Source organism: Staurois parvus, unplaced genomic scaffold (genome assembly GCF_062004578.1).
Source record: "Staurois parvus isolate SC_StPar_1 unplaced genomic scaffold, SC_StPar_1.0 ptg000183l, whole genome shotgun sequence".
NCBI lineage: Eukaryota > Metazoa > Chordata > Amphibia > Anura > Ranidae > Staurois > Staurois parvus.
The window spans coordinates 892,198-906,435 of record NW_028317979.1 but is presented as its reverse complement, the minus strand read 5'-3'; the positions used below and the strand labels follow the sequence as shown (position 1 = coordinate 906,435).

General features: G+C 41.2%; 1 protein-coding gene across 3 annotated transcripts in view; it reads right to left on the bottom strand.

Annotated features, from left to right (window-relative positions):
- The window catches only part of SLC44A3 (solute carrier family 44 member 3), a 152,558-nt gene that overhangs the window by 45,765 nt on the left and 92,555 nt on the right, over positions 1–14,238 (bottom strand). For all 3 annotated transcript variants that reach the window (XM_089677272.1, XM_089677271.1, XM_089677270.1), the window contains exon 13: positions 7,478–7,561. In XM_089677272.1, the coding sequence (XP_089533398.1) occupies positions 7,478–7,561 (84 nt within the window). The remainder of the gene's footprint in view (positions 1–7,477; positions 7,562–14,238) is intronic.

Genomic DNA, 14,238 nt, shown 5'->3' with positions numbered 1-14,238 from the left:
AATTGTTTTTTGTGTAAATGTGCTGTAGCTCCCATCAGGTGGGGCTAGTGTACTATAAATGTATTTTTTGGCCCATGGTAGTGAGTGAGCCTGAATTACTGTGGTTTCAGTGTAAGGTCAGGATGCATGACCCAGCAGGTTGGGACTCTCGCCTCCACCTGGTTTTGGAGGTCCATGGAAGCTTCCGGAAGCCAAAGGGCAGAAGGGTGGATACTTCAGTCAGCATATTCATGGAAGTCTGAGAAATCCCAGAGAGGAGGCTGTGGTACTGTGGTAGACCAGCCCATAAATATAAAAGAGCCATACTAGCAGGGGAGTCAGGTGGAGGATGGATTGCTGAGAGGTGTTGCTGTGTAGCCTGGAAGGGAGCTCTGGAGGAGGAGGTTCTGCTTCCAGACTGGAGGCTGGAAGTTAAGGAGAAGCTGAAAGAGGAAGCTGCACTGCCCTGAAATCAACCTGGGAAGGACAGCCTGCAAAGCTAGTAGAGGAACCAGCCCAGCTAGAAGGCCTGAAAGCAGTTCTATCCACAGGGCAGGACAAGGACAGTGTGAGTACCTCTACACCCCCAGGGCCTAGAAGGGAGAGGTCTGCTGGATGCAAGTTCTGGCAAGTCTTCAGGGGACAGTTCATAGCTTACCTAATCCCTTATCTTGGGATCAGATACCAAAGCCAGATGGGCTGACATTCTGTGCACAAAGGGGACCAAGAGCTCCTACACATTGTCACATTGCTAGAATTACACTCAAGGGACACCAAGCTCCTAGACGCTGATTACTTTACTAAGGACTGTAATAGTTTTGGCTGGAACGCAGTCAAGCGTTTGTTGTTTGTTTTAGTGTGCCAGAGCAGGAAAGTCCTCATTATTCTGTTTCTTCAGTCAAATTGACCCTATAACCCTTTTTCCCTATCAAAGTTGTTAAGCCCTAATAAAACAAGAAAAACCAAGCTCATGGACTGTTTACTGACTTTGGGTGAAAGTGTGGAAAATGAGTGTTGCCTGGCTGTGTAGAGCTTAGGGGAACCCAAAAACTGAGCGGCCCTCAAGAGGGTAGCACTACATATACACACACATATGTGTAGTCTTGCATTGAATGGGTTGTTTTAGAAGGTAAGGGTTCACATTTACTTCAATTGGCACCCTAATGAGCTTGCAGTATTTTGTGCAAGACAGTGTGCTACAATGTGTGCAATTTGTGTTGTGCTGCACATGTGTTGCCATCTACTGTATATGTGTGCTGGAGTGCCAGTCTAAATTCATGTGCGTCACATGCGTTTTAACAGATGTTCTGGTAAGGCATCAGCCCTAAACCCTCTCCACATAAGAAGATGGGATTCACTCTTCATTAAAGCCTTCTCTTATAGCTGTTCTATCCTACAGAAGCAATACAGTTCAATACAGCACAGGTAGATGTAATCCATCCACAGCTGTTTTCAACAGTAGCTGCATGTCAAGCAGATAGTTCATTGTGCAGGCTTTCCTCCTTTAAAACAGTCTCATAACACAAAGTGGTACACACAAGCTCTGCAATATACGGTCCATTTAGCTAATACACAAAGCTGAACATGGGCCATGCTATGTGTTCACCCATGCTGAGCCAACAGGACTGTACTTATCAAGCTCTCCATACACGCTCACAGCATGAAATATTTACTCTGCTTATTAGCTCCAGAAAGTCAACTCTTACTCCGATAATGACATTTGTCATAATATTTCCAAGAAATCCTAATGACAGAAAATTACTCCACTTCAGTGATCACCAAGGCACTGCAAAACAACACCTCAATCAGCAAAACCATACACGGATTCCAGCTCAAGCTGTCAAAACAGATTTCCAAAAGTAAACTAGTTTGTACATGGCAAGCCACATGTGAATATTAAACTCTCAGGTGCCCAGTGCTGACACCACTGTAAGCAGCTCAATTACTCTGCTCAAAAAAATTAGAGGAACACTTTGAAAACACATCAGATCTCAATGGGGAAAAATATCATGCTGGAAATCTATACTGATATGGACTGGGCAATGTGTTAGGAAGGTAAGGATGCCGCATCCTTTGATGGAAATAAAAATTTTCAACCTACAGAGGACTGAATTCAAAGACACCAAGAAAATCAAAGTGAAAAAATGATGCAGCAGGCTAGTCCATTCTGCTGCAATTCCATTGAAGCAACTCAATTGGTACTCAGTAGTTTGTATGGCCCCCACGTGTTTTTATGCATGCCTGACAAGGTCGGGGCATGCACCTAATGAGATGACGGATGCTGTCCTGGGGTATTTCCTCACAGATCTGGACCACACCATCACTGAGCTCCTGAGCAGTCTGAGGTGAAACTGGCATTGTCGGATGGACCGAAACATGATATCCCAGAGGTGTTCTATTGGATTTATGTCAGGCGAGCATGGGGGCCTTTGAAAGGTATCAATTCCTTCATCCTCCAGGAACTTCCTGCATACTCTCGCTACAGGAGGCTGAGCATTGTCGTGCACCAGGAGGAACCCAGGACCCACTGCACCAGCGTAGGGTCTGACAATGGGTCCAAGGATTTTATCCTGTTACCTAATGGCAGTCAGGGTGCCATTTCCTAGCCTGTAGAGGTCTATGTGTCCCTCCATGGATATGCCTCCCCAGACCATCACTGGCCCACCACCAAAACGGTCATGCTGAATGATCTTACAGATAGCATAACATTCTCCACAGCTTCTCCAGAACCTTTCCCGTCTGTCACGTGCTCAGAGTGATCCTGCTCTCATCTGTGAAAAGCACAGGGCACCAGTGGTGGACTTGCCAATTCTGGTGTTCAATGGCAAATGCCAATGGAGCTCTATGGTGCCGGGCAGTGAGTACAGGGACCAAGCCAACCCCATGGAATCTGTTTCTGATTGTTTGGTCAGTAGTGGCCTGCTGGAGGTCATTTTGTAGGGCTCTGGCAGTGCTCATCCTGTTCCTCCTTGCACAAATGAGCAGATACCAGTTCTGCTGATGAGTTAAGGACCTTCTACGGCCCTGTCCAGCTCTCCTAGAGTAACTGCCTGTCTCCTGGAATCTCCTCCATGCTCTTGAGACTGTGCAGGGCTACACAGCAAACCTTCTGGCAAAGGCACCTATTGATGTGCCATCTTGGAGGAGTTGGACTGCCTGTGCAACCTCTGTAGGGTCCAGGTATCGCCTCATGCTACAAGCAGTGACACTGACCCTAGCCAAATGCAAAACTAGTGAAAGACAGTCAGAAAGGATGGGTAGGGAAAAAAATTTCAGTGGCCTCCACCTGTAAAACCATTCCTGTTTTGGGGGACATCTCATTGTTGCCCATCTAGTGCACTTGTTGTTAATTTAATTAACACCAAAGCAGCTGAAACTGATTAAAAACCCCCTCTGCTACTTAACTGACCAGATCAATATCCCAGGAGTTTAACTGACTTGATACTGTACTCTGATTAAAAAGTGTTCCTTTGAGCAGTGTATACTGTAATATATTGCATCTTTCCAGTCTTTAAAAGTGACAACTATTCCTTTTTTTTTTACTTTATTTGCACCTTGTGATCCACTAAATAGCACACTTCCTGTCCCCATTCTGGATGGAGGTGCAAAAAAAGACTCCTTTGGACAGCAGTATTGCTAATCTGGGAAGAGGGTTGTGTTAGACCAGAAGATTTAAATAAACTTGTTTAACAATTGAAGTTGAACTCCAACTAACACCTCATAAGTACTTACAGCCAGGGGCGGACTGACCTTTGGGAAACTCGGGCACTGCCCGAGGACTCGGGGTCAGTAGGGGGCCCCATGAGATGCCCCTCATACCTTTTTCATAGGCTCTTTTGAGTTTGGGCAAGGACATAGGGGCCCCATGATCCCCTATTGCCCGGGGGCCCCATGAGTTGTCAGTCCGCCCCTGCTTACAGCAACAGTTATTTTGACCCTTTTGGGATATTTGGGATAATGGTTTTATATACATGAATAAAAACTGACCTTTGTTTTACGAGGGGCGTTCAAGTCAAACCGGAACGTTTGAGTTTATATAATAAAAGAACAAATTTCAAGGAGTGGAAACTGCATTTATTTTTTGACATACTGCCCTGCAACAAAACACGACACTAATATTCACTGTTGATATTGGCACCACGGGGTAGAAAATCCAACTGAATAATTCCATGTTTGTCCCAGAAAACACTTGCCATCACTTTAATTGCAGACGCAATTGCTCGAACTTGGTGAATCGGCATGCTTTCATTGCTTTGTTTTGATGCCTGTTTTGATTTTGGAGAGAAATGATGTGCCCAGGTTTCATCACATGTAATGATGAAATCCAGAAAATCCTGTCTTTGCCTGTCAAAAATGCTCCTTCAAAGCAGTGCAGACTTCAACTCTTCTGCGCCAGTCAAAAGCAGAAAGCTGTCTGTACCCAGTGTAATGCACATGTTCGTGAATTCGATCACAAGAAACGTCATCACTGCACACTGTTCTATGCACACACTAACACTGTTGTCTGCCATCTTGATTAATGTTCTCTATACTGGCCTGCGACATGTGCACTGCCTATCAGTAACAGGACACACTTGCTACTTACTGCTGCATGTAGTACCGCCATCCTAGCATCCCTTTTTATACCTGTAAAATTAAAAGTCCCGCACACCCTTTGTATTTTCACCTAGTAATCCTGCACATAACAGACTTCCCCTGGGTGGCTACACTCATCCACTCTATCTATGGAGGGAACAATGGTTGTCACCCAGGCCGGACTTCAAACATTTGCCTTTGTTCATCTCCATTACATATGGCGTGATAGGTTTAGCAGATTACACACAAAAAAAATTGTTTCTGGTTCCAGTGATAACGACAATGAGGGCAATTTAACAAATCTGAAGTAGTCAGAATCTTGTGTATATGTGTATTGCAACAATTCAGTTTCTATCTTTCATTTTCAAAGGCTAACTGCACAAGCTGAAGATAGAAGCTAACTGGTTGCCCTGCACAGCTTCTCTAGATTTTCTTCAGTTTTGATAATCCCCCCCTCTGCATTTCTGGCAAAATCAACAGGTATTTTCTGCACTTGCTGTAAAAGTTATTGTACTGAAAAACGAAAACTAATGCAGCCACCACATCTAGGGACTGGTAAGCTGCAGTATATTACGTTTTTGTTTTGAGTTTGTTTTTTGTTTTTTTACTTAACATTAATTTAAAAAATAAAATAAAAACCAGGTTTATGGTGTGTGTGTGTGTATGTATATAAGTTTGTATTGTTCATTTTCTGTTCAGGATTTTACAGACATCACATGCACTGTGCCTGTACCCAGAACTTCTAGACTTATGATGTGGAGGTGACACCATTTTGTGCTGTATAGTGACCGGCAGCACAACAAGCAGAGTTGTAACAAAGCAGACGGATACATTTACTGTATTTTTAAAACTACAGGCAGAATCGGAGTGGTTATGATGAAATCTCGAGAAACATGGCAAATTGCACAAACAATAAAGATCAATATCCAATAATTCTATATTTCAGGTATAGCCAGATTAGACTTGCAGGTTTTCGTGTAAGCTGTCATTCTGCTGTCACTAAATAAAGACATTCTTCCATTAACCTAGTAATTAAATGTTTGGTACTTTGCTTCTTACATGTGGGTGCACTTTGCCTTCAATACTATGTTACACATTCTCACCTGAAACAACCTTTGCACATGTCTATTTTCATTTAAAAAGAAAAAAAGTGTAAAATAAGAACCATAAATCTGGTCACAAAATTCATGTTTTTCCTTGGATGCGCTAAGGAGCAGTTGCTGGAATTTCATTGGTTAGGCATCAGGCCTACTATCAGGTACACTGTGTTTTTTAATTCTTATTAGAGTTTTCTGTATCTGTTGTAACACATATTGTACTTCGGTGCTGAAGTGCATTCTCGCAGGCTTGTAGGGCTTGTTCACACTAGCGGTGCTCTCTAAAAAATGATCTGTGTTCCAAATGCTCTTCAGAGAGCGTTTGACAGGTGGTGAGGAGGTGTTGTATTGCACGTGGTTTTGGGGTGCATGCAGAGTGGCCCCATTCATTTAAAAAGTCACAGCCAGCAGGCACTATGCCTGCTGAAATTGATAGGGGGTTTAATCTGTGATACAGTTCGCAAAGTGTGTTTATATCCAACTGCTGCCAAAGGGGGTAGTGGTTGGGGGATGGGACAGTAAAAGCACTGCTCAACAGCAGGGTTTTACTGCCCCACAACCTCACATGTGAAGGAGCCATTAAGCATCCATCTTTTCCAGGAGGTATCAGTGACATCACTGGCCTCTAGGGAGTGGATGGAAGTCAGGAGGTATTTTTTTTACCTTTTCTAAAAATACTTTTGTCAGCTTTCATAAAAATATTCTTCATTTCGGTGATGGGGTGAGGATCTGCTAGCAGAGTGGATCTTGTTCTTCCATGCCATGCCTTTCTACCAGGGAATGGTGAAGTTGTGGACAGTTTATAAACAGCACTGGAGAAAACACACACTGGCTGCCATTGTACCCATTAATGACTGTGACCCAATCATGGTGATCACAAGTGTAAACACATGGATGTTTACATAGGAGATCCCTCCCATTCACACTTACAATGTTGAAAGGAAAGGAAGTAGAAATGTATCAATTACATGCTATGAATGAGTGAATCAGCAGCAGATCAATGAGAAGGATTTTCCTTGACTGTTGAATTGTATTTTTCTAAACCTTTCACCCCCCCCCCCCATTCTGCACAACTGATCTCCAATATTTCTCCATGATCGGTTTATTAACCCCTCCACCCTCCTCAATACCAACATGGGACCCGGTGATCGACAGGTAAAGCTGCCAATGGTGGCGCGGGTAGGGCCCAGAAATGCAAAATCACGTATATACGTGATTTTGCACACCCCTGCTGCCCTGTAGCAGTATTTCTGCTATGGGGTGGCAGGAAAGCGGTTAAACAAACACTAGTGCTCTTGGCAGAAAAAAAAATTCTGAGCATTTTTTGTACTAGCATTTAGCATTTTTTTCTGCCAGAAAAAGGATCTCAAAAAAGCAAAATGTTTTTTTCTGCCTCTAAACGCTGAGCATAAAAAATACCTCTAGACTACCTAATGTGCATGGACACATAGGTTAACATTAGTTGCTTCTACAGGCAAACTGCTACGCTCTTCTAGGAGCAGAGTTTTTTTAAGCCAGTGAGCATGGAGCCTGACAGTAAAAAAAAAAACCTTAGTGATGGTGAACTATCATCAAAAGAAATCTGTCTGTCTTAAAAATGATATTAAATTATTTTGGGTATGGTAGTGCATAAACGAGTAATTGTCAAACTATCACAGCACTGAAAACTGAAAATTGGCCTGATAATGAAGCACAGGCTGATTAATTGCATAATTTGACAAACCTTTTCCAACCCTTCCTACATTACTTTGTATACATGTTTTGTAAGGATTCCATTTTTGTTTAAACAGGTATTCAGGGATAAAGACAGACATTAAGTACTTTACCTGATTTAAGCACTTCAGCCATTTTTCATAGATCCAAAAGCAGCCAAAACAGCACTTTGACGTACACCTGGTGCATGCATTGTCCTGGAAACAAATAGAAAGCAATATTTATTTACATTATTCAGCACAGCACGCTACAAAAGACACAAAAGTCTTCATGACAAATACTAGCGGGGCATTTTTTTCACACCCTTTTCCTGCCATGATGGAACTGTTATAAAAGTAGAGATAGTGAAGGGAATGTCTTTCCCACCAAGCAGAACATGCTTCTTTGGAAGGAAAACAACTGGTTCGACAGCTGCGAGAATCTGCAGAGCAATAACCTCTGTGATCCCGCCAAACAGGAAATAGCACTGCCATCTAATAAACGAGAAATTCAATAATAGTGATGTCTCCATATTCAAAAGCAGATCATAAATTATGTACTAATATATTATCAAGTAAAACAAGAACAATTAGGGGTGTATTTATAAAAAAAAATGCATAAGTTTGTCCATTAAAACTTCATCAAAGCATATCTGAGTGAATAAGGCAAAATGAAATGTTCTCATGCTATAGTCTCTGCAGATGGAGAATGTGTATAAGAATGCATAATAAGTATGCCCCTCGGCTCCATCTCGTGGCCAGAATGCAGTATTTTCCACAGTCACAAATTCGATCTGCGGAAATTTAGCCTAAGAACATTTGATTTTGCCTTTTTGCACATAATTAATTTAAAGTAATTGTATAATTACTTTAAATTAATTATGTGCACAAAGCAGATAAGTATGACATGCTTTTTATTTTAAAGAAAAAACATTTTTAGAACCACTTTAAACACAGTTTAGATGAATGAACAGCTATGCAAATTTTTAATAAATACATTTAAGAAATATTGATGCAAGAACATTGCCTGCTTGCCAAGGATCTCGATTTTGCATTTCTGCATCTCATGTACACACCCAGGTGCCTTGCTAGGTAAATTCCCATAGCTGGTGTTCTTTTCTGTTTAATTCTGAATGGCTTTAAATACTACACAGTGAAGATGCAAGCCAAGTTCCAACGAAGTCCTTCCCTATCCCTGTAGCCTTGCCCACTCACCCTATACTAGAGCATGGGAGGGAGATTGCATACCATCAAATTCCTGCGACAAAAGACTGCAATCCCCCTCAGAGACATTGCAAAAAGACTTAGAAGTAGAACCAATATGACTGCATAGCTTCATTGTTTTACTCACTATTTGTTGCAGCTGGGGTAAAATACCCTTTGCTAGCAACATGCTGGAAATCCAGAGCGCAGCTCAACAAAATGCACAGCAGTTAGGGTCTCCAGACGTTAGAGGAGCTCCCTGCACAGTGGTCCAATTAACAGTGCTCACCGCTGCATTAAAGCAGTAAACCCTGACGCCTAGATCAGATGACATACCACTGGTGTCTGAACTTTTGCCTTTCCTGGGCCACATTAGAAGAAAAGGAATTGTCTTGGGCCACACAAAAAATACACTGACAATAAGGATATCTGATGAGCAGAAAAAGTACCTGTCATAATAACATAATGTACCTATCTGAGTAATAAAATTTCATTTTTTTGTAATATTACTTATAAAAGTAAAAGAGGGCAACATAAAACAAGTACGATATTTGACTAACATTAATATCTGGTTCAATGGATGTAGTAGCAATTCACAATTAATTCTCAAGGTGCTCATCAGATATTTTGCCCTTCGTGTGCTTCATCCTTGAAAATAATTGCTCACAAATATAGACGCTGCCAAAAACTGATTACATGAATAAGGCATGATTGTGAAGAATGGAATATAACAATAAAACTTATAAAAATAAAGGACAGAGACACTGTCACATTTTTCTTCGACTGCATGTGTTCGCTAAGTGTAAACACATTTTTTCACAAAAAAAATTTAAGTAAGTTTACAATTTTGTTTTGGGCTGCATTCATAGCTGTCTTGGGCATCAGGATGGACACCCCTGTCATACACTGTTGCATTACATTTAGATTTATGCACCATTTTTAATAAATCATATATTTGTATATTTAAATTAATTTTATACTTAAGTTATTACAATGTGGTTGGATAAAGCTGTCATGTTGGCTACACCAGCCAAGTCGCACCATTGCTTAAAAACATCCCGCTGCGCTCTTTCGTCTTGTGGTATAGCTGGGTACTGAAGCCCAGGAGCTTGTCTCCGCTATTGTGCTGCACACTGATTAAGAGCTGATTCAAACATGTGCAGACAGGATTAGCTCATGGTCTTCTCCAGTTCACACATATGTAGTTTAGAAACAGTTCCCATAGAATTCAATAGCCTATAATCCGCACCTGAACCTAAAGGCACTGCTCAGAAATTGTACTTGACTCTTTTTCAAACCGCACTGAATCTATACCACCAGTGCACATATGTGAATAGGCACCACATTTAGCAACAGGAAGCACCATAGGAAACAATGCTTTTTCATATGTCATGCAGATTGAATGCGGTTCAAGCCGCATCCAATTTGCATATATGTGAACCGGCACTAAGAAAAAACTGGGCTGCACACCAGCAAAGTAGAAACATCAAGTGAGTTTAATAAGCAAGCAGTAAGAACAAGCAGCAGACACAGGCAACCACACGTGGCCTCAAGTGGGAGGTTGCCTATGTGCTGCTTGTCCTTACTGCTTGCTCAATAAGCTCACTGAATGTTTCTATGGTAGGTTAGTTGGATCCTGTCTACATTGGCCCTAGTATGTGTGTATGAATGTAACTTAGGGACTTTAGATTGTACGCGCCTTGAGGGTTAGGGACTGATGTGAATGTACAATATATATGTAAAGCGCTGCGTAAATTGACAGCACTATATAAGTACCTGTAATAAATAAATAAATAAATAATGTTGCTGGTGTGCAGTGCTGATTCATGTTGGCTAGGTGCAATTGAAAAAAAAGTCTGCATGTGGTAAATCTTGCTTGAAGCTGTTGTGATCTGAATTGTGCATGATACCATATAACACAAATTAAACAAGCTAAAGTTAGGTCAAGAAAGATGGAAGAATGTGAATATTTTGCAAGTGATCCTTATATATGATTATAATAATGTAAGATTGAATATTCATGACTCAAAGCATAACGTCTCCTTAAACCTGCACTGAGAAAATATGTTGGAGAAACAAAGTGAGAATGCAGGCAGTTCATTTAGACTCATTAGATTCATTACTGGCCCTTTATTAATGCTACAAGGGTTAACAGCAGGAATTTAGTTTGGAAATTTTTTTTAAGACTGATGCATGTTTCAGCATAGCAGGTAAAGTATAAAAAAACTCCAGGTATCCACGGTGTTAACTGTTAAGGACAGTACAGGAAAGTACAATATCCAGTACCTTTGTGGGGCCAGGATGGATGTTTCCTCTCTGTTAGGCAATATTAGGCTCTCTGAGATGGGGGTATTGCCTGTCTCTGAAAACTGGTATTTATTAGCAGCTAAACTTGACTGATTTATCTTTTTCATCCTATTTAAATTGTGACCATGTATTTCCTTAGCTTGTATCTATCAGAATATCTTTTACTACAGTACAGATGACATTTTCCTGTTCTGCAGAAAGGGATCCCACATTATTACATTTTCTGTATAACGATACCCTTATCATAATACAATATTGCCAACCATCATTTCCTGTGCAATTTCCATTTGAATAGTCTATTAACCCATGCTCCATATTTCCATACATGGCCAAAGAATTATTTCCTTTTTTCACATCTGACAAAATGCATGTAACCAACTGGAAAAATTTGCTAAACATAATTTTATAGGCCCTGTCCAAAAAGGAAACCAAGTGAGATGAGCTGATTACTACTTTCATTATTAAACTGAAATTTGGGAATCAATTTAGGTCTTTCTTTAAAGCAGCTCCAGGCTAACAGCTCAATGTATATATTGGAGCTCTTTTATCTGCCAAAAGATTTATCGCAGTTTTAAAATGTGCACAGCCTTGCCAGACTACAAAGCCAGAATGGTAACTTGACCTTTTTTCCAGTACGGTTAAAGCTGATGTTTAAATGTAAAAAAATTCTCTCCCTTCTATGTTACTTACCCGTAGTGAAGGATGTCCCTGTCTCCAACAGGCTGCTGGATTCTGTAGAAATGTTCACTGCTGGGTTACATTGTCCTCTTCCTGCTGCTGAACTTCTGGCACTATGGGGGTTAACAGCTTTGGATCTCCAGACTGCACTAAAGATAATTCAATGGAGACATGCCCCTTCCCACCCTCTCCTCCATTCAGAAAAGGTCTCACTTATTGCATAGCCTTTAACAGGATCTTTGAATGGGGGAGAGTCTCACCAATCACAGAATTCTCTCCCCCATTCACAGATCGTGTCACAGGCAATGTATTCAGTGAACTATCTTTCCTCAGTGTTCAGTCAACATTTCTACAGAATCTAAATTACCTGCTACAGGTAAGTAATGTAACTAAAGCTGTAGAGAAAGAAATGTATTTAATGCAGAACTGCACTGCATCTGAGAACCATAAACCAATAACCCTATTTCATTTATTTGTAATATTTAAAGCAAATTATCCCATTAATCCATGTCTCCATGCTTTATTTTGCTAAGAAATCACCATGAACCCCTCCCCCCCATCATTTCTGGCAGTGGCCATCTTAAGTAAGGGCAGATAATTCATGTAGCATTTACTTTCTGGAATCTATACGCCCTTAGCTCAGGCATGCATGCAGGAGGGTGTGCTCAACTGAGAAAACTCCTCCTCCCCTCATGATGAAAACTACTGGGATCTGGATAAATGTGGTAATAGAAGAAATGTAAAAAAAAGTGTAAAACAAGTAAATATAATATACTTTCCTAGCTATTTACTAATGCTAGCAGCATAAGGATTAAAAATAGTCAATGCTGATTGAGAGAGTGAAGTTCCACTTTAACTTCAGCTTTAATCAAGACACAATGGTCACTTGACAGCCGTCTACCACTGACTGGACAGTAAGCAGACTGATAAGGCAGTCTGTCTTTTCTCTCCTGCTGTTAAAGGGACACTGTCTTCAGGGAAGTATGGGGGCTGCCATCTCTGGCCTCCTAAATCAAATGTTAGTTACCCGGTTGTGTTTGACTTAAGTCACAGACCCACACTAGTGTGCCGTAAATTAGTGTCAGAAAAGTTTCAGCTTTCCTCATCTCTATACACGTTCCATGTCAGAAACTCAGAAAGCACTAAAGCCAAAGATTCAGCATAATAGCAAAGGTGCGAACATTCCCAAAAAAAGTTCATCAGCAGCAGCCTCCATGAACATGACAAGCACCATAAACAAAAATTCAAAGTATATGACATCTTCACCTCATTTTGGACCAATGTAACTATACATACTGTATACGACACCTGGTGATGCCCTTCGAAGCTGGAAATCAATTAAGTAGAGATCGCTACTCCAAGTGATCTCCACTTGCTTACAGGTCCCGTGCCAAGCAGTTGCCCTACTGCATACTGGAATGAGGAGGCTGAACGCTCGGCAAGGGTACCATTCAGAGAATGCTTTCCATTGTCTGATTGAATGCAAAGAGTAATAGAAAGTCTTCTGAGACTGGGCAGGAGGAAGGGCAGGCACAGTGACTGCAAACAACTCTGTAGCTGCAGGATCGGAGACCTGATAGTCCAGCCCCAGAGTATTGTAAATATAACAATAGTGGTACTCCTGGTGCTCAGTAAAAATGTAAATAGTAAATAAAAGAGATAAGGCCATGAGGTGGCATACACGTTAGACTTAACCCCTTTTAAGCCAAAACATTTTAAAAAAGTGCTGCAATTCCTGGAGTTCTTCTTTAAGGACAAACTCCGTGCTGGAAAAAAAAAATACTGTTTGCCTCTAAGCCGCTCACAGTCCCAGCCATCCACTCACACTCTCCACATACAACGTATGTGAAGAAATGGTTAAACCTGACACTAGGCGCTCAGAAATGGACACTGCCACTCTAGGTGTGATCCCAAGGACCTTTCACAGCCAGGACTGGAAAGAAATGGAAGTACAGCCCTCCTCAGACCGGGAAAATCCAACAGTGCACAAAAACATGAAAACAAAGAGGGTGCAAACACCTGGCGCATTGCCTTAAAACAATTTATTGAGAAATAAGAGACAAAGGTTATAATCACAAACGAAGTGAACTATTTGCATGTAATTGCATAAGCACACAATGGGGATCTTTCTTCACCTCCAACTGGAAACAGTATGGTGTTAGCAGCTGACGCGTTTGGGGGACCCTGTCCCCTTCCTCAGAGCAAAGGCTGACGTCCCCCAGAACTCAAACTCCTTAAAAAACGTGTGGAGCCCACAGCCCGCCTACCATCAGGGAGCGGGGAGAAGGGGGAGGAATTATTTTAAAGGGGACACAGCCTCATTTTCATCCTCTATGCACATAGATAGTAAGAACATGCAAACATGTTATTGGTACATGATTAACCAACTTAACCACTGCAAGTAAAATGGAAATATGTATCGCAGATAAAATAAATTAATAGGTGTATACATGAATATACACATATAAAAAGTGCATATCACTGGTAAAAAACCATATATATATGTGTAAACATGAACTACTTAAAGAGTACATTAGCAGCCTTATTGACATCATCAAAGTGACTAATATGTTAAATTACTCATCTACCCCTCCGTTTCCGGTCAATAACTGCTCACCCTCAATGTGTGGGGCCAGTCAGTGCCAATCTTTAGGGTCACCCAATGGAGAAGACTATAAAACCCGGAGGCTCATAGAGATGAGCATTTA